General features: G+C 41.6%; 1 protein-coding gene across 1 annotated transcript; it reads right to left on the bottom strand.

Annotated features, from left to right (window-relative positions):
• Positions 1-13,762: 13,762 nt before the first annotated feature.
• Positions 13,763-20,667, bottom strand: LOC133061082 (small ribosomal subunit protein uS10-like). The gene is made up of 2 exons (XM_061149152.1): positions 20,586-20,667; positions 13,763-14,188 (listed from the first exon to the last, which is right to left on the bottom strand). Exons 1-2 carry the CDS (start codon positions 20,665-20,667, stop codon positions 13,797-13,799), a joined length of 474 nt encoding a protein of 157 aa, XP_061005135.1. The 3' UTR covers positions 13,763-13,796.
• Positions 20,668-21,842: the final 1,175 nt, after the last annotated feature.

Genomic DNA, 21,842 nt, shown 5'->3' with positions numbered 1-21,842 from the left:
CAAAATCAAAACAATAACACAAATATAAACTGCATTTCATGCTCTGTTAATATTTCACTATGTGACTATAGATGAATATTTCTCTCTCCCTTTCTGTCTCACTCTCACTTTCTCTGCCTTTGTTTTGTCACCTGGCAAATGAGGAAATTGAAGTAGTGCCTTAAATCATCTCTAAGTTCCTTTCATGTGATTAAATATAACTATTTATATTACGCTTGTAAATAGCAGGTGGTGATGACGGGTTTTGAGCCCCGCTGTCGTATGCTGTAATGATTATGAGTAGAGTTATTAGGCTTTGTTTCTCAAAGGGGGAATTTGGTTGTGACAAGAATAAGGATGCAACCCTTCCTTGTGAAGAGGGTACCAGCACACACTCACAGCCAAGTCTTGAAAATCATAGCTGCTGCCACAAGCTGAATGACAGTCACGTGCCAGGCATCTCACAACTTTATCTCGTTTCATCATTGTAAGAATCTGCTGAAACAAATGTCTGGAAAAATCAAATGACTTTCCCAGGGTAACACAGCTAGTAGTCTGCAGCCATTTTAACAACTCATACTCATTCAAAACGGGTTGCCTTGACGGTTGGGCTAGGGCTAGCCAGGCACTGCTTCACTGCGACACTGGGCTAATGTGACTAATTTGGAAACTGTCTAGGAGGCAGGGGCTATTCACACCCTCTCCCCGGTGACTTTCTGACTGCAAGCTTGGACCTTGGTGTGGTGCTACCACCCCTGTTCCCATCACACAGGACTCACATATTTTGGGGACAGAGCCTATTGACGTGGATGCACTATCCTGTGGAGGGCTTTTCAACATTGAAAGTACCATTTAAAAATTAAGAGATTCTGCCTAAAGATGCAGATTTCCAGCTTTGTGTCAAAAATCTGAAGACTTGGAAGCACTGAGCCTATATTCTAGCCTGGCAACAATAAACTGGAGCCAGGGCTGCTCTCTGTCTATACTGAAACTCTGCACAAACTAGAAAAAAGCTGTTCTTCCAGGCTGCTGGAGGCTAGTGGGCTCACAGCTGGGTGAGGAGAGGACGGGCTGGATTTCACCCACTTATCTCCGCAGCCTGTATCCTCGGGCACAGTTGTTCATGTGACCGAGCAGCTGACCGAGCAGCTCCTTGAGATAGAACATCCACTCTGGTTAATACGATCCTTAACATTCCCTTAGTCCTCCCCAGCTTTGAGACCCAGTGCCAATTAAACAACTGAAAATCTATGAACTTTCAGAATTCTGAAGCCACCCACTTCACTCATTTTTCTTGTCTGCTGGCCCCTTTTGGATTTTTCATTTACAACCCTCAATCTAGTGAATTATGGGAAAAGAGTAGCATGATGGCTTTCATATGTATCTACAAGGTACTCCAAAGATGTAGAATGGTACACAGGCAGACATAGGCTAGAGGAACCAAACATGAGCACAGTTGATCCCAACCATTTCAGAATTTGCTGGTGAGATTGAGTGTGTGTGTGTGTGTGTGTGTGTGTGTGTGTGTGTATGTGTGTTTAGTCTGATTCTTATGTGACCCTATGAACCATAGCCTTCCAGGCTCCTCTGTCCATGGGATTTTCCAGGCAAGACTACTACCGGCTTGCCATTTCCTTTCCCAGGGTATCTTCCCTACCCAGGGATCGAATCCACATCTCTTTGTGTTTCCTGCATTGGCAGGTGGATTCTTTTACCACTGAGGTACCAGGCTGGTGAAGTCAAGTTCCTCCACTCCATGAGCCCAATTGGACTTCCAGAGACAGCTCCCCTGCTCATTCCATCTGCTTTGCCTCAAGCTCATAGCTCAGACACGATTGATATACTCTTACTTTCTCATAAATCCCTCTCATGTTCCCTTTACTGCCCTATCCTCATTCCTCAGATAGCACAGGCTCACACATCCATGCCATCACCGCCACATTTGATCATTCCAACTGGAGGGTGTCCATTAAGGTATCAAGCCTTTTGCCCAGTTAATCCTATTACCGCCTGTTGTGGGTTTGAATTGTGTTCTCCAAGAAGATACGTGCAAGTCCTAAACCCCAGTATTTTAGAATGTGACCTGATTTGGAACTAGGGTTGTTGGGAGCATAATTATTCATATTAGGTCAGAGCATAATTATTCATATTAGGTCAGAATGAAGCAGGATGCACCCTTAATCCAAGATGACTGGTATCCTTATAAGAAGAAGAGAAGAGTCACAGAGACACCTAGACAGAATTCCATGAGACTACAGAGACAGAGACTGGAATGATGTATCTAGAAGCCAAGGAATGTCAAGGATTGTTGACAACAGCCAAAAGCTGGGAAAGAAGCAAGGGATAGTTTCTCCCTCAATGCCTCCAGAAGGAACCAACCCTGCTGACTCCTGGATTTTGAACTTCTAGCCTCTAAAGCAATGAGAGAATACATTTATGTTATTGCAAGCTGCCGAACTTGTGGTCACTTGTTAAGGCAGCTATAAGAAGGCAGGATACTCAGCTTCATCAAAATCAGTGCTGGTCTGGGAGCTCAGACCAGTCACGAGTGTGGCTGGGATTTGTTTAAAAGGACAAGACCCAGCGGGGACCCCTTAGCTTTGGCCTACTTTCTAGTCTGGGTGTAGTGAGCACATTGAAGACTGTAATCTTTTCTTCCTGTACCTTAAATATAAAAAGGTCTTTGTTTTTCCCTAACTCGCAGTCTGCCTCCCCACTTCTCCCTCCCAGCCTGCCCCCTCCCAACCCTCAGCATCTGTCTGGTAGTGTGTTGAGAGCAACATCTCCCCACATGGACGTTCTGACTCACTCCTTTTCAATAACACCCTCTTCCTTGATAAATCAATACCCTGACCAAAGGGATGATGCATTTAGGTCATTAAACAAAGTATCTAGAAGAAATAAAATACAGCTTCATTTACAAGGTATTTTTTTGCTTTTGCTCTTATTTACCTGGAAAATGTAGTTAAAGTACAACTTCTAAAAAACCGACTAATGAGAAAACTGATTAGACAGAGCTGTGATGGTTAAGCAAGGAAGCCAAAAAAATGGTGGAGAAGGAGCTCTCCTGGGAAGGCAGGGATTGTCTTGGGCAAATCACATCCCCACTGTGAACTTCACTTGTCTCAGGGTAAGTGATGGAATAGAGATTCTGTTTTCTGAATCTCTGCTCTCAGTTCTATTGCTCCCTTGTCTTAAAAACAAAAATGAACAAACAAACCATACTCCAATAAAAATTAAAATGATTTTAAAAAAGAAGAAAAAGAATGAGGAGACTTCCTTGGTAGTCCAGTGGCTAAAACTCCATGCTTCCAAGGCAGGGGCCAGGGTTCAGTCCCTGGTTGGGAACTAGATCCCCCATGTAGCAACTAAGAGTTTACATACTGTATCTAAAGATCCTGTGTGCCACAACTGAGACCTGATACGGCCAAATTAATGTATGTATGCATATATATGCATATATATATGTATATAATGAAAAATTTAAAAGAGAAAGAAAGGAAAACAATATGCAAAACCCTCAGTCTTCAGGTTTCCTTCTTTTCAGAATTTGTTCATTAAGGACATGACCATCTTTGGATGATGAATTTTGTCATTTCTGAGGCATGCTACGGATGTTAACCTACTATGCCTGCTCACCAGAGGTACCGATAAACTACAAATGGCATTGTCACCAGTAAATCAAGGCACAGGCATTTTCAGGTGATGACAGTTTAAGAACGATTGGAGGCAAAATCTATTAGGTAAAGAAAGTTGAATGCAGATTTCCATGTTCAGTCCTTTTAATTTGCTCTCTTGTGTTTGTCTCTCTCCTCTTCTTCATATACTTTCTCTGTAAAATGTATTTATTCAATTTTTATGGAAAAATGATCAAATGAAGATAAGCAAAAAGAAAAAAAAATAAGAAACATGCATAATCTCACCACTGAAGAAATACTTTTAGCAGTTTGGTATTTGCTTTTGGATGTAGCTTGGTGCAAGTGTGTGTGTGTGTGTGTGTGTGTGTGTGTGTACTTGTATGTCTGTGAGAGAGGGAACTACAACTTCCAAATTAACTTTGCAAAGAAATGCAAGAATTTGTATAAACTTTTATAAACCCTTAGTTTCAGAGCACAGCTTCTTTCTAGTTAGAATATATTCAGAAAGTGAATAATATATTTTAATCAGTGCTAACAGCCCCATATTTATGGAGTCTCTGAGAAAAGCCATTTATAATGTTGCACTTTTATAAAGAGACCACGTGACCATCTATGGACAGGTCATGCATAGTTTGGGATAACCAAAATTGGTGGACAAATGCCCTAGTCTCTGCTACACAAGCAAGACTCACAGGAGCTTTTGGTTCCATCATTGATGGATGTTTATTGAATATCAAAAGTATGTTTCGGGCTGGCCAAAAAGTTCATTGGGTTTTCTGTAACATCTTACCCGAGTGAAATATTTGGCTAACTCGATACAATCTCATGGTCTACATTGAGGAATGACCAAAAAAAGCCTGAAAAAAACTTATAGTGGAAGTTTAAGAGAAATAAGTTCTGGAATTCACTTCTTTTAAACTAAAATCTAATGCTAAAATTAATATATAAAATAGAAAAGAGACTGTTCTAGAGGATGCAGAGGTAAAGGCCTGGAGATCCATCCATAATTTTTTCCCAAGCAGCCCCTAAGGAAAACCAACAGGTCCAGAAGATGCATGAAAGCCTAGATGCGATTATGAGTGAGTGTGGTCGGTCATGGTGAGGAAACCACAGCAAATAGGCCCTCTGTGTGCTGAGCGCTCTTACTGGGGTTTTCCCTCTATCAATTGATCTAATCCTCACAACAAGCTGGCTTTGTTGTTACAAGCATTCCTATTTGATGGCTAAAGATGTGAGGTTTGGAAAGATAAAATGACTTACCCAACATCTCATAGGTATATTTGGCAGGCCTGAGACTCAGATGCGACTTCAGCCACCCCCACCATCCTCCACCTCCACCATGACAACTCTCACACCTAATAGAATGCAAGAGTTAAGTACTACACAGGGGAAGCAGTAGAATTACAGCCAGTGGTCTGGGCATAACAAATTCTGAGTCTAGCCATTGGAGTACGACACAAAAGAGATGCATCTTCCAGGTAGAACATAGTGAACTGAAACTGATATATGCTGACAAATACACTGTGTGTGAGGAATCCTGAGTATGAAGGCTCTTATTTTTTAGAAAATCTACCTGGAGGGGAGGATGATTTGATTTAGAGTTAAAGTAATGCTTGGTAGCCTCAGAGGATCTCCCTCTCAAATACTTCTTAATTACTGTGTTGTCTTAACTTATATCCACAGCTTTCTGATACTACGCCCACCTGGAGGAGACCTTAACTCCACATCCCCCTGAAGTTACAAGATGTGGGTAGTAAGTTAAATATCATAACAGGGAACTGAATTAAGCTGTTCTGACAATTAAAGCAAAGCATGAAATATATTAGATTTCACTGTTGTCATTCCCTGACAAGAGAAAACCAAATCATTCCTTTGCAGAAGCAAAAACAATTTTTGTTTGTTTGTTTGTTTCTGTTACTACCTTTAAGGTAGTAACAATCGTGGAGGTCTTTTATTATTTCACTGGTGACCAAACAGGAAACTTTCTAAAAGGCAGAGAGACTGTCCAAATAGAGGATCCTTGTGCAGCTCTTTATAAAAGGTCTTCATGTTTACAATCAAACTGTAACTCGATGAAGGCATTCCTGCAAGGGCGGAGATAATGTGGACAGACTCGTTTGTTTTATGACTCTTCTGCATTGATTCTGAGAAAATTGCCTTGAAGAATCGAAAAGAATGAATAGCTAAGCACCACTTTTATCACACCTCTCTCTTACTAAAGAGGTTTCAATTATTCTCTATTTCCTACAGGTTTTTAAAACTAAATATCCTATAGTAAAAGAGCTGTACCTCAGAGACTCATTAGAGAATCCCATCATAAACTATTTGCACTCCAGCATTTGCCAAAGGTTTGTGTATTACTGACTTTGTCTGTTGACAAGCATCTAGTGGATTTGTTAAGGAAGGGGTGGAAAGAGGCTCAGCTGGACTGGACCATGACAGGGTAATGAGTCAGTTTGCTACTGGGGGTCTTCTCAGCACCAGGGGATGTGTTATCCTGGAAAGGAAATGAATAAACGTACAGTTACTGGGGGGCAAGGGGGAAGGGATATATTGGAAGACTGGGATTAACATACACACAACTGTATATAAAATAGATAATAAGGAGCTACTGTATAGCACAGGGAACTCTACTCAACACACTATAATGGCCTATATAGGGAAAGAAGCTTAAAAAGAGTGGACGTATGTATATGTATAACACACTCACTTTATTGTACACCTGAAACTAGCAGAACATTGTAAATCAACTATCTCTCACATAACAGTCGCATCCAACTCTTCACGATCCCAGAGGTTGTAGCCCACCAGGCTTCTCTGTTTTTTTAAAAAACTAAAGGTGTGAAAAGGATGATGGACATTATATAACTTCCTTTAGCTATTAAAAAAGTACTTAATGGGTATCTACCAATGTTCCAGTTTCTTGGGATGCATCAATAAACAAAATAGATGCATCCACACAAAGACTGTACCCTTTGATATTTATATTCCAATGGAGAGAGACAGACAGCAAGCAGTTAGATGAATAAGTAAGTTTCATCATATATTAGAAGACAGTGGGATAAAAAGGAAGGTGTTAGTCACTCAGTTGTGTCCAACTCTTTGTGACCCCGTGGACTGTAGCCCTCCAGGCTCCTCTATCCATGGAATTCTCCAGGCAAGAATACTGGAGTGGGTAGCCACTCTCTTCTCCAGGGGCTCTTTCCAATCCAGGGATTAAACCTGGGTCTCCTGCATTACAGGCAGATTCTTTACCAGCTAAGCCACCAAGGAAGCAGTAAGTATTATGAAAAAAAGAAAACATAAAAATAGAGGCACATAGGAAGATTGGGAAGATAGGAGTGGGAGTCTCCAGGAAGAACACTGGAGTGGGTTGCCATTTCCTTCTCCAGGGGCTCTTCCCAACCCAGGGATCGATCCCGGATCTCCCACACTGCAGGCAGACTCTACCATCGGTGCCAACAGGGGCTCCTAGAAATACAGGCGGGCAGGTTATAATTTGACATAAGTGGTCAGGGCAGCCTTGCTACAAAAGTGGACGCTGAGGAAAGCTTAAAGGAGATAGGATGAAGCAGTTAGTCATGGAGATATATGGGAGAAAGCTCTCATCAACGAGAGGGAAAGGCCAGAGCTGCAGCACCACTAGGAAGGGAGGAGCTGGGGTGGAGGAGGAGGGGATATGAGGTCAGGGGGTGCTGGGGGTCTCACAGACTACTGTTGAAGCCTTGGAAGCCACAGGATTTTTCTGAGTAAAGGGATGATTTGCCCTGACTTAGATCTTAAAAGGGATTCTCTGACTGGGGCGAGGGGAGAAGTAGGAAGCCTAGTTTATGAAAGAAGACCCATGGAGTCATGGATTTAAAAGAGGTCAAGTGCCAAGGACTGGTTTGTGAATGACCTTATGTGAGCTGGCCAAAGAAGCTATCACAGCCTGGAGGTGATGAGAGGAAGGCTCGTCCTAGTTTCCCTGGTTGCATGCTTCTTAGGTGGGCTTTATCAGTGATAAAGAACCTGCCTGCTAAGGCAGGAGACACAAGAGATGCGGGTTTGATCTCTGGGTTAGGAAAATCCCCTGGAGGAGGGCATGGCACCCACTCCAGTATTCTTGCCTGGGAAATCCCATGGGCAGAGGAGAATGGCAGGCCACAGTCCATGAGGTCACAAAGAATCAGACACAACTGAGACCCGGCATAGCATAGTGTAGGTGGGTAAGCTACACTAAAAAGCGATTCCTGGATGTCTTTATAACCATGATGCTGGCTGGCTTTCTTGCCCACTAGGCCTCAGTCCTGTGTTATTTTCACTTTCTTTCAAGATGTGCTAGTCTTCAAAATCTTTTTGGTCGCTTATTTCTCAGGGTAGAGACACCCCTAGGGGCTTCCGTCATTTGAAAATGGGGCTGGGAAAAGGGAGCAGTGAGACATTTCTCTGAACAAATCCAGTCTGTTTCCTGGATTCTTTTAAAGTGATTTCCAACACTGTCATACTGGGAAGAGGTCTACCCTCTTATCAGTTAAAGAGGGACTAAAAAGATTCAAACTCACTCATCCCCAGACAGGCCTTTAGAGAAACACTGTCCAGAAGAAATATAATGCAGCCACTTTAAATAGGTTAGTATCCATATTTTAAAATGTAAACAGAAAGAGGCAAAATTCATTTCAATAATATATTTTCTTCCACCCAGTATATCTAAAATAGTATTTCAATATGGAGATTGTTAAAGAGATATTTTAAATGCTTTTTTTATGCTTAAGTCTTTAAAATCTGGTATAGTTTATGTATTTTACACTTTCAGCAGATCTCAATTCAGACAAGCCCATTTCCAGCACTCTGTGGGTGGCTAATGTGACTGGATAGCACAGTTCTAGAACTACAGAGCCTAAGATGCCTGTATTTCTCTAGGTCAGTTAGCTTGGTTTACAACTGTTTGGTGCATCTTGCTGTTACAGAGTCCAAGCTCACTCTACTTCTGCATGACAAGGTGTTGAGGCAGAAAATAATGACTTCATTTGGAAAGCCAGCAGATCAAGAAGATGGCAGACTCATGTCTCAAAATAGCCATTTTATTGGGTCTGGATGGCAGGTTCTTTTATAGAACAGAGAGGGGGAGGAGTTGAGAAAGTAAAGTAAAAATGTCATATGTCTTGCCAATATCTCCTGGAATAGCCAGCCTTAGAGAGGGGATGTGTTCATTTCTTCCTTCCTGTAGCTATCCACAGATGAACAGGGTCAGGATGTTTCCCTGAACAAAGGTGCTTTGGTTCAGCATTCAGGCTGAGGGTCAGAGTTCCCAAAGGCAGGCCATTTTGTATAGACAATATCCTTTTAGTGAACAAAAACAAGGGGAAGCAAAGATTAAAGTAAAAGAAACAGATCCAACCTAGAGTCAGATTTTGCTCTTCCCCATAGCATAGTGATCCCCAGGACTTGGACTATCAAATTGGAATTTGGTCATATACGGTAGAAGAAAGGTAGAAGAACCTTGATCACATCCCATCCTCAACTGCAATTTGTCTCCTACTCTCATATGTAAATGAGAAAGAGCTTTGTACACAGGGAAGCATTTTGCCCAAGCTTATTACTATCATAACCACTGCTGGCTCTATCTTTAGACTGTACACACTGTTCCCACCAGAACATACTTGAAGAGTAAAATAGTACTCAATGAACAAAAATTCTTCTGTGACAAGGGTGATGGGCTTCTTGAGGGGTTTAACCCCAGGAAGACATGAAACTCCAACACGAGGCAAACAGATCTTTATTTGAACCAGGTTTTCTCTAATCGTTACTGTCAGGGTAATTTATGGCCAAACTTTGGTACATTTTTCACCAAGGCAATTTTTTACCAGACCATGTCAAGGGTCTCCATAGTGCCCATGGTCATGGCTGGGGGAAGTCACTGCAGCGAAAACAGCCAACAGAGCAAGAACTCAGGCTCCAGAAGACTGCACTTGGCAAGTTGCAGTCTGAGTGGATGAAAGGCAGCTGAAAGGTGTGTCTGCCTGGCTTAAAGAAGACCTTTTACTTCTTTCTAAAGTCAAAGTCAGGCTGTCGAATAAATCCAGGAACAAAATGCTAAAATGACTAAATAGGTCAAATCAATAAGAAGGATGGGGAAGCAATAGAAGAAAGAATTAAGGAGATATACAGGTATTTTACTGGGCTGTGTGCATCTTGAGGACTGGGTCTATTTTGTTCACCCACCCCATCCCCCACTTTATTGAGTGAATGAATGGTGTAACTTATACATTTTCTTACTCTGTGACCAAGACAACAATTGATTCAAACTCTTGTGCCTTACACAAAGCCATGCAGAATTCTAAAGATTGTAAAGTTGGACCAGATGACCTTTAAAGTCTTTATGAAACTCTATGACTCTAATTTGACCAAAAATGAGTTAATGAGCATTAAATACCATAGGCCTAAAAAACACTAGCTTTAACTGAGTTTTAGGGAAGATACTAGAAATTATACTTGTCACATTTTTCTTGGCCCATTTTAGCCCAGGAGCTGAATCCAAACTAGTATAAATATGAAGCTCTACTGACTAAGGAGGGTTTTTTGTGTAGCTATTGTTGGCAGAATATGCACTAGATGAGGAATCCCATGATGTTAGACACTAGCCCTGCATTCTTGTGTCCTGGTCAGTCACTAAGAACTCTGTGGGCCTGGCATTCACAACTGGAATAGATGACCTGCCAAAAACTATGAGCTCTGACTTTTATATGAGCTTAAGCAGAGAAGCTGCCCAGGGTCATCTCTTTACCCAAGGTCTGTGGGAAATAGTTTTAGGTCCCATAATTCCTCAGGCATTACATAAGATGCCTTGTTCTTTCCAGCTTCTTCAGGCCCAATGTAAATATACAAAATGATTCATATTTGCAGCAGTGAAGGAAATCCAGGACATTCTGGCAAACTCAGGAGAGAAAACATTGGTTTGAAAAGTGAGCAGTTGACAGGCTCAGGGGCACAGTCCCAAAAGTAAGTGGGGGGTGTGGAGGGGTTATTTACCTCTAATCTGTCTCTCCTTCACTTAATCCACCTTACTGCAAGAGTAATTGCCCTGAAATCAAAGTCAAATCGAGTCATTCCCTAGTTCACAACCCTAAATGGTTCAACACCTGCAAAATGAAGAATAAACACCTTTGTGAGGGATTTTAGACTGTCGCCCTCTGACCCCAAGCCATCATTTCAACCTCATATCATGTTGCATCCCTCCGTGCTCTCTGGGTGATACCGCAGACCACTGGGCATCTCATCATTCCTTGAAATCTATATGTGTTCCATCCCACCACATCTGTATCTGAGTTACAATGCCCTCACTTGCCTTTCTGATCTACCAAAATTTTTCTACACTCTTCAAAGACCCACTCAAATAACTCCCCCAGTATCTATAGTCCACCAAGCATTCTTGTCCCTTATAACATCTGCTTATATCTTATTATTGATTTAATTTAATTATGCCTCTGATTAGAATTCTCTGTATAAATATCTGCTCCTCCCTTCTTTGTAACTTTATTTTGGATGACATGGATCATGTCCTCTTAATTTTTGTTTTTCCACAACTCTTATTATTTGATTTTAATTACTGTAGGTGGTAAGATAATGTTTTGTCAGATAAAAGAATGAGGAGCTGACATATCTCTCACTTGAGTTAGCATTCCACCTGACATGGGTGGGATAGGATTTGTGACAAATGCCACACAGCTTGAATAACAGGGGACTGTGTGGAAGAAGGTATCTAAGGCAGAAAGAGACTCAAAAGACATACTGGGATGCTGGCTGGGGAGGCAATGTGCCCAGGAGTTAGGGGCAGAGGCTGTGGATGGTTCCACAATATCTGTTCTCCCCTTCTGTTGTGGTAGTAGAACACCCAAGTTTTAGCTGAGCTCATGGCTATCCAGCTGAAGAGTACATTATTTCATCATTCTTGAAACCCGGTGTCAAAACATTAACCCAAGAAATGTAAGTGAAAGACGTATGAGCAACATCAGATGTGTGCCTTTAAAATGAAAGGAATATTCTTTATGTCCTCTTTTCCCCCCTTCCCATGTATATGGAATTAGAGAGAGAGTGGCAACATACACTTGATCATGAGAATGAGGGCCACTTCACAGGGCTTGATAGTACTGAGTGTTACATCTGCAGCCTCCCTATCTCACTATGTGGGCAGCCTCCTCCTTCAAGTCACTCAAGGTATGCATGCATGCTCTATCATGCCCCACTCTTGGAACTCCCATGGACTATAGCCCGCCAGGTTCCTCTGTCCATAGGATTTCCCAATTTGGCATGCTGGAGTGGGTTGCCATTTCCTTCTCCAGGGGATCTTTCAGACCCAGGGATTGAACCTGGGTCTTTTATATATCCTGCATTGGCAGGTGAATTCTTTACCACTGCACCACATAGGAAGCCCCTGTTATTACTCAGGTAAAGTTATCTTTGATTTTTCATTCTCTCAGAGAAAAATATCCAATACCTGCTTTGCATTCTTGAAAGCACTTAACATGTGTGTTGAACTTCTAGTTCTTTATCTCCCTGTACTGGCTGCCTAAACTGGGAATTGGGGGTTTTATCCACCAGCTCCCATCCTCTGTTAGCTGAAGTTTGCATCCATGGGTGATAATTCTTTGCACACTTCTGAGCTGTTTGTAGGCCAAGATGTATCCAGGGACAGAAAACAAAGATGCCAGGTACACTTTTGAGAGGAAATGCTGTCAGTGCCATGAGACAGAAGCCCTCGAGGAGCAGCCCAACTCCAAGGTGTGGTTGAGAGCTGTGAGGGGGCACCAGAGGCTTCTGACACACATCATGTTTCCCAGTCTCCCCCCACAGATGTACAACCTTTATGAGAAAAGGGACTCTGTCTCTAGTACTCTATTCTTAGGACACAGAGCAGTGCCTGGCCCTAGTGGGTACTCAGCACACGTCAGTTGAATGAATGAACTAAATTCCTTAGCCTTTTTTGGGTCTCTTTCCTCACCTGTAAAAGGGGAGTGATGATCCATTTGGTTTTGCAAGGTTCTTATGAGGGTCAAATCAATCATGCAAGATGCTTGGCACAGAAAAAGACCACAGTAAATTGTGAGCTATTATGAAGTAGCTGCATGCAGGCTTTGTCTAGTTGTGGCGAGCAGGAGCTACTCTGTTGCAGTGCTTGGGCTTCCCATGGTAGTCGCTTCTCTCGTTGCAGAGCATGGGCTCTAGGCACATGGGCTTCGGTAGTTGCAGCACGTGGACTCAGAAGTTACAGCATGTGGGTTCAGTAGTCATGGCGCATGGTCTTAGTTGCTCCACAGCATGTAGGAGCTTCCTGGACCAGGGATTGAACCTATGTCCCCTGCATTGGCAGGCAGATTCTTAACCCCTGGACCACCAGGGAAGTCCCTGGGCATTATGGATTTTGCCACTATAAATAATACTGCAGTGAATATCTTTACCCATAAAATGTTACTTACTTGATTATTTCTGTATGATAAAATCCTTTGGCTCTTTTCATGATGCCTCTAGACCCACCTTCCTTCTCAAGTACTGACTTCCTGGGTCACTGCTCAGACTGTTCAGTGCAGAGTTCCAGGGTAAAGGAAAGGACAAGAGCTTCAGGTCATGTCCAAGCAAAATGTTTTTCTATTTTCAACAATCCTCCAGACCAACATATGCATTTCATGGGAAATATAATTAACACATAATTTGCCAGACTGAATTAAAATATGATTTGTGATTAAAGAGTTTAGTATCTCTTAAAAGCTTATTTAATTAGAGATTTTCTTTAAGTTGCATTTCTTCCCAAAACTATCCCTCTCTAATGTAAAAATCCCTCATTGGAGAGAGTCCTTTGAGTTAGGGCAGCCTTGCAGTGTGATGGAAGGGCATGCATCCTAGTTTCAGACACACACTAAGAACTGTGTGACCTCAATCACATTGTGTAGCTTCTCCAAGCCTCTATTATTTTCCATTTGTAAACTGACAGTTTTGTAACTGCTTTTTGTTACAATGTGTAGATAACATGGTGTTTATGAAAACATTTCTACTGGGCCTGGCATATGGTAGGTACACAGTAAAAATTTCCTCACCTTTTTTCTTTTTTTTTTTTTTTTGATTCTCAAGACCTACTCAAGGCATGATCATCGCAGTGACTTTTTTTTTTTTTTAACTGATTATCAATTTATTAAAAAGGTTGATTTAGGTATCAGCAATGGTGACTTCCACCTCGACTCCTGGCTCAATACTGATGGAAGTGATCTGCTTGACAATTTCAGAAGGGCTGTGCAGGTCAATGAGTCGCTTGTGGATCCTCATTTGGAATCGATCCCAAGTCTTAGAACCTTCTCCACAAGGAGTTTTCCCTGTAGTTATTCTCAGAGTCTTGGTAGGCATCCGAACTGGTCCTTTCACTTTGAGATTCTTTTCCTTCGCGCCTCTGATCAGGTCAGCACACTCCTTCTCCAGAGACTTCACGCTGCGGCTGGTGAGGGTGATCCTAATCCGGTGAATGGCCACCTCTGGCTCCACGGGAGTCTTGCCGGCGTCTTTAAAGGCCAGGGCTGCAGCGCGGCTTCCTGGCCGACTTGCTCCTCGGCGAGAGCGAACAGCGGTGAGTCAGGAACAAGAGCCGGGGGCGCTGGGCTCCGCGGCAGCGGCGACCGCGTCTTCCTCAAAGAGCCATTGCAGTGACTTTGAATGACAGTGTTCATATTATAGTTCTCAGTAAGCATGTGTCTTCTTGAGGACACATCCAGCAATCAATAACATTGGTTGGAAATGAGTGTTTTTCCACTACACCAAAACCAAATATTGGAAAATTCTTTCAGGTAAGGCTTCTCTTTGGAAAATTCCAATTCCCTTATTTGCAGCAGCCAAGTGCTATTTACCCCAGGACCCAACACCTTTCAATTTGTTATTTTCAATGTTAATAAATGATTTAGTTCATTTCCTGTTTTCCTCTGCTCACCAACCTGCCAGCAGCAGTCACACGCCAATCTTAAAATAACTGCACTGGCAGACAACGGATTCAAATTCTTAGTAGGAGATCTGTAGCTGTGTTACCCGGTCAACCCAGCTGGAGAGACGCAGGCATGACTTCTGACATCCAGCTGTGTGCTTTGGTGAATGCAAGTGAAGAATAAGTTTAGGAAGGCTTGGAAGAAAGAGTGTCGTAAGACTTGAAAAGATGTGTTGATGGTTGATGAGGACCAAAGACTGTGTCTTGATTGCTCTGGTCATATTCTCTGGAGTACCCGGTAAACAACAAGCACACAGTAGCAATGAGTAAGTAGACCTGATCGGATGCCAATAAGGGAGCTGGTGTTCCCTGTCTCCAAATTTAATCCTGTTCTAATTTTTTTTTTTCTCAAGTTTCTTCCAATGTTTTTAGTCATTTTCATCATTTGGGGTTTCTTTGCTCCTCTTTGCCAAATTTCTCTTTGTATTGCTCACCATACCTATACCTAGTAGAGAGGCTAGCCCCTCCTAGAGAATTTAGCAAATGTCTGTGGAATGAACAAAAGGCAGAGATCTTTTGCATAAGATACTGGAAGCTGGACTTTAAATGTTTGTAAGAGAGAGAGATTGAGATAAAGATGAAATGCATGCCTTTGTGCATGGATACTTATATGTGATTATAAAGTTCTCCCCACAAGTGGTTACCAGATCACACTGTGGGGTACTGAGATGTACACTTGTTCTTCAGAGCTTTCTGATATTTTAATTAAAACTCTAAGCGGCATTCAAATCTGGTTTCTCAACAGCGATTTTGATGACTTGAGCTGTGCTTTTTTCATCCTTATTGCTTTCAGATATACATAAATCTTTATTCCCTCTCCATTTTTTTCCATGTGTGTGAAATGTGATACTTTTCAGTATTCTTGGGTTTTTCTTGGAATCCAGATTTTTCACTTCCTCCACATCTGCTGTGAAACCAAATATTGATTAATGTGACCTATAAACCTAACCGGTTAAGGGGGCCAATGATCAGTTCCTATTCTTGAATTTTTAAAAGAATATCTATCATTTATTCCAATCTCTCTCTTAATTGTGTAGGTTATTTTGGTTTTGGGTTTTTTTTTTTCGGTTTCTGAAAAGATTAAAGGAAGATAACACCAGCAGTATAGTTCTCAATCACATCTGAGGTTTAAATTCCAAGTCTTTCGACTAACCCTGAACATATCATTATTAACTTCAATATAGAAATGTTTCTAACTTCGTCTCTATAAAAATTACAGTGTGATGTGAATTATACAAACCTAAACATCTCCAGAAGGTAGTTCCTATTGCTTTGAAAGGCTCATAAATGTAACAAAGAATTTAGCAATAAAATAGAGTCATCACTCAGTGATTCTTCAGGATAAATATCTACCTAAAGATTTTTAAAAAGTTGTAACCTTCAAGGGTCTGAAATTTGGCGAAAAGGATGCTTGCTTGATGACTGGGAGAGTGACTCTTGAGTTATAGTAGTACTTTTACCCAAATAGAGTAGGATATGCATATAGTTCTCATGATTCAAAACCCCAAGAAGTGCTATTTACGTAGGATACAAGGAGGTCAAACCAGTCAATCCTAAAGCAAATCAACCCTGAATGTTCACTGGAAGGACTGATGCTGAAGCTAAAGCTCCAATACTTTCGCTACCTGATATGAACTCATGAAAAAGACCCTGATGGTGGGAAAGATTGAAGGCAAAAGAAGAAGGTGATGGCAGAGGATAAGATGGTTCAATAGCATCACTGACTCAATGGACATGAATATAAGCAAACTCTGGGAGATAGTGGAGAACAGGGGAGACTGGCATGCTGCAGTCGATGGGGTTGCAAAGAGTCGAACATGACTTAGTGACTCAACAACAAGACCAGGACCCTCTGTAGTTTGTGCAAAAAGAAGACCTGAATATGCAAAAGAGCAGAGTCTTCCTAAAAGTGGCTGCCTCCTTAGAAAGTCTTAATCCAAAATAATTGCCTTGTTTAAAACTTTGAAATTACCTTAAAGGTCTGTGTTACATTCTTTGGAATGTCCTTAATAGTGGCAAATAATCCTTTGATGGGAGATTTGACATTTGGAAACATTAAAAATCTTTAGGTACCAAACACATAAAAAGAGTAGAACAACCTAGGAAATGTCTTTCTTTCTTTTTTTTTTTTGGTTAAAAAAAGAAATAATTCTGAGGTATTTGGATTAATTTTTCCATGTGCCTGAAGTGAAAAAGCTTTTCCCAAGGAGGTAAGAGAAGGTTAGGTGCCAAAGAAGCCTCAACCGAATAAACATGTGGCCTCCTGATGACGTAATTTTGAGGGAAGCAATGTTAATTTGGCTATTTTTGTATTTTTCCCAAGTCTTATTTTGTTAATATTACCTCCAAAATCTAGTTGGATGCTTATATTGGCACCTCAGTCTTCTCATGGAAAACACGAGAATATAGGAGGCTGTTTCTGAGACTGTGTACATTAAAACACAGAGGTTGCTCAGAGATTTCAAATAACAATTTAGATGGAGAAAGGTCCCAGAAAAAAACCTCTGTCTTGAGCCAAAAACTTGATCCTCTATCCTGACCCCATTATGAATTCAGCAGCACTAAGTGGTCTACATTCTGTATCACCATTTTGCAGAAAGGATGGTAAGAGAGAACAATTTATAAGCTAACAGGATTCCCAAGAAAGCTGCACTTCATCTGTTGACTATAGGTCAGTCATTCTGCACAAGATTTCCAATCATGGACAAAATAACCAAGCCACCAACATCTTCTTCTTGATCCTTTTGGTTTGGTAATGAAACCAAGGGAATGTGAGGCTGAACCTGTTGGCCTTCCCTGAGAATCAGGAAACCACCCTTGTCTTTAGAAGCTGCTGCTGCTGCTAAGTCGCTTCAGTCATGTCCGACTCTGTGCGACCCCATAGACGGCAGCCCACCAGGCTCCCCCGTCCCTGGGATTCTCCAGGCAAGAACACTGGAGTGGGCTGCCATTTCCTTCTCCAATGCAGGAAAGTGAAAAGTGAAAGTGAATTCGCTCAGTGAAAAGTGAAAGTGAATTCGCTCAGTCGTGTCTGTCTTTAGAAGGCAACACCACAAACTCAGCAGATATAATCAGTCTTTGCACATGGCGAGATGACTTGTACCAAATGAGAAGTCTCCCTATTTCCTCTTTACTTCTATTGAAAGTCAAATCTATTAAGGTTAGTCAGAGCCCAGGTTTGTTGGGGGGAGGGTGTACATGTGTCTGCCTTGTGTTGGTCTTCTGTTGTCCTGGTGCTCCCAGGATCATGGCGGGAAGTGTTGAGTGACCCCTTTTATGTCTAGACAGATACTCATAATGAAATAGATGTCTGGCTCTTGAAGCTAACTTCTTAGTCTGGAGGTATTTTGGTTTACAAAGGCCCCGATAAGAATGATGACATTGTCTTGGGTGAAGCCACAGAGACTAAGAGGAAAAATGAGCAGGCATGAGGAGAGGGGCCATTCCCCTAAGGCAGAATACTGACAATAATAGGAATCCCGTGTGTTCAGTCGTATGGACCGAAAAGTAGTCATCTAGTCCGACTTTCCCAGACATCCAAATAACCTGCCTTGATCTTCCTAATGCTCCCAAATGGTTGCAGGTTTTCTTAATGGTTTGTTTTCCTTTGGCATTCTCAGGACCCTTGACTTTGGTAGAAGCTAGAGCAAGCCTCTAGGGGTTCACATTACACAGCGTCCATGATCATTTTATGAATTTCATCATAAGCAAAGCCAGTTGGACAAAGAATGAGCTCTTACTTTCCCCTCCATTTCCCCCCTTCCTAATTTTCCGTACTGTGGAATGACGTTTGAAAGGATTTTCTCTTGACTTCTATTAATAAAAGTTCATCATTCCTTGCTTAGCCAAATCTAATGTTTCTGCATTACCTAGAAATTATGGTGTGATAGATGAGAACAAGTTAAAATAGAGTAAGATGAAATGGAAGTACTTTCTAAAAACTCTTTTTTTTTTTTTTCCTTTTTAAGCTTTACCGTCATCTGCCTGCCAGGTGGAACCTATTTGGATAATATCGCACAGATGTACCTTGTTGTACCCAACAGATGAATTCCTGAAAAGCTGTATTTGATAGAATTTTTATAAATTGAATCACATTTTCCTGTAGACTCATCTTATAGTAACAGAAGCCATTATCCACATTTGACTGATCTTCAATTGGCAGAGGCCTCTCACTCTTGAGCTTCAAGTTTCTCAGCCAAATCTCTATGTCAAACAGTTAATGATCTGGAAATAATAAGCACTTATGTGAGCTCCGGGAGCACTGTACTTAAAGGAAATTTGATTGTATTCCTCTGAAAGTAAAGAATCTTTACTGTATAATGTGACTTTTCATTCATGGAATCTTAGACTATCAGGAACATTAGAGACAATGTAGTCTGAACCTCTCTTTTTTTTCCAGATGAGGAAACTGAGGCCCTGGGTGTTCATTCACCTGTGATGGCGTAAAACAGTCATATAACACAAAAGAGAGAACACTGATGTTGAGGTTGGCAGCTTTGAACTCAAATATTCTTTTCCCAGCACACAAGCTATTTGGTTTGGGGCAAGCTATCAGAACTTTCTGAGTCCAATTTCCTCATCTTTAGAACAAGGATAGTGTTACCCACTTTGCAGGATTTTTGTAAAAATTAAATAAGATATGAGAAGTGGTAACACATTGCCTAGAATATAATAAGGGTTGGGTGTTTGTATTCTCAATTTCTCTTTTTAGGATTTTTCAAATGACATATTTTGTTTACTTATTATTTTTTAATATGTATTTACTCAATGGACATGAGTTTGAGCAAACTCCAGGAGATGGTGAAGGACAGGGAAGCCTGGCATGCTGCAATCCATGGGGTCCCAAAGAATTGGACATGACTGAGTGATTGAAAAACAACATGTATTTTTTAATTTATTTTACTTATTTGGCTGTGGCACACAGGATCTTTGATCTTGGCATTATGTGACAGGATCTTTAGTTGCAGCTTGCAGAACTGTTTTTAGGTGCAGTATGTGAACTCTTAGTTGTGACATGTGGAATTCTAGTTTTCTGACCGGGGATTGAACACCAGCCCCCTGCATTGGAAACACAGAGTCTTAGCCACTGGACCACCGGGGAAGTCCCAACATGTGTTTTAAAAATGCAATTACTCTAAAAATTGCAAAGATAATGATGCTTGTCACTGAAATTTTTAGGAAGTCAGAGACTTAGAATGAAAAACAAATGATCTCTTTTTATCCTCCCACATTAAGCCCCTTTTCTCAAACCTCTTTCTAAAGGAAAGCACCATTAGCAGTTTTATTCCCTTTGTATTTTTCCAGAGTTTTTTCTTCACCATCTTTTTAGGTGAAACACATCCTGTACCAAACACATCCTGTACCAATAACCTATGTGCAAGTGTGTGTGTGAAGTTGCTTCAGTAATGTCCGACCATTTGCAACCCTATAGATTGTAGCCTGCCAGGATCCTCTGTCCTTGGGATTTCCAAGCAAAAACACTGGAGTGAGTTGCCATACCCTTCTCCAGGGGTTTTCCTGACCCAGGGATCTAACCCTTGTTTCCTAAGTCTCCTGCATTGGCAGGTGGGTTTCTTTATCACTGGCACTACTTGGGAAGATACCCCAATATCCTTATAAGGACCTTCAAAAAGTCTTTGTTATCAATTTGTTATTGCCATAAAAATACTGTATAACAGAATGGTTACCAAGCCTCGATGGTATATAACCACTAGTACTTATTTCTCGCTCACTGGATGGCTCTACTGATGTCAACTGTGTTTCTAGGTTTGCAAGTTCTGGTTCAGTTCTGCTCCACAAATAAGGTTTGGCTCCAAGTTCAGTTCAATTATGCTGCATGTGTTTCTCTTTCTTCTGGGACCATCAGGGCACACGGAGCATGTTCTTTTCATGGCAGACATTGGAGGCTCCCGGAGAGATGAGTGGAACCAAGTGATATCGCTTGAGGATAAAACTTGCAGTGGACTCACTGTCACTCTGAGCCAAATTCCATTCGTCAAAGCAAGTCACCTGGCCCAGCCCACCAAAAGTGGAGTAGGGATGTAAATCCATCTTGGCAGAAGAGGAACTGCCAAGTCACAAGGCAAACGGCATGTCTAGAAGGCAGAGTGAACAAGTGGGATCAATAATGCAATTCCCTATAGTCATAGCAAGGGCAGACCCACTCGAAAGTTGAACATGTCCCCTTAGCCAGCCTATAAACTCCTGATGGACAAGAACCATGATTGATTTGTTCTTTGCTCTATTTCCAACATCAAATTTTGAGATTGGAAAAGAAAAAAATAATCAGTATTCAGTAATTCTTTGTTGAATGAATACTGAGAATCCTGGTCCAGAAATAGTAACCCTAAATGTTTCCTGTGTATGTTTGCGAAGCTGCCTCTTTTCCTCTGGAGCTCAACATGCGTTCATCAGAATGTGAAGCTGGCAGCCAATATTCAGAGCAGGCCAGAGGTTCTAGAGTTGGCCCTTTGTCAGAGAGCGGTAATTTTTATGCCAGTGTAAACCTTTGCTTAATTGCTCCGGCCCGGCCATCTGAGAATGACAAGCCCATCAATGACATGTGGAAATATAGAATGCACTCACAGCTTGCCTTTAAATGTCAGCAGCGTAGCTGAGGGGTTGGCCTGAAATTTAGATATGGTTGCCAACCCAATCATCTTTTATAATTTGTTGTGTTAATAGATAGAGATGGTAAAGGGAATATTTGGGGGTCACCTGAAAAGCACCCAGCCCACTGAGGCTGTAGAAGGGGCTTGTTACTGAGCAGAGGAGGGGAGGCTGGGTGAGAGCCTGGAAGCTGGTGCCTGGCCTCTAGTGCAATTGCTGGGACCCCAGGGAACCACCTTGATGGCCCTTGACTACCCCTCTCCCAACCCCCTCAGGTTTACCTCCAGGCCATCCATCCCCTTTGTGAACTTTTAGTGCTATCATTGAGATAATCACAGTGTAATTATACAATTAGCCTAATTGTTGGTAATTGTCAGCACTGTATCATTTTGAAACCTAGCCTCCAACACTGTGGCCCAATTTGGAGGCAAGAGACACCCACAGATGCAAAGCAGCCACTTGATCCTTCTTTCCAATTGGGGATTTTTTTTTTTCCCCTTTCAAGGTGCCAGAAAGGAAGAACAGGCCTCTTTTATAAATCCATTGTCTGCAAAACAAGGACCCTGACAAACATGTTTGCAGAAAATCAAGGGCTTTGTAAAAAAGCCATGTGTTTT

Source organism: Dama dama, chromosome 1 (genome assembly GCF_033118175.1).
Source record: "Dama dama isolate Ldn47 chromosome 1, ASM3311817v1, whole genome shotgun sequence".
Classification (NCBI taxonomy): domain Eukaryota; kingdom Metazoa; phylum Chordata; class Mammalia; order Artiodactyla; family Cervidae; genus Dama; species Dama dama.
This window is presented reverse-complemented; position numbering and strand designations above follow the sequence as displayed.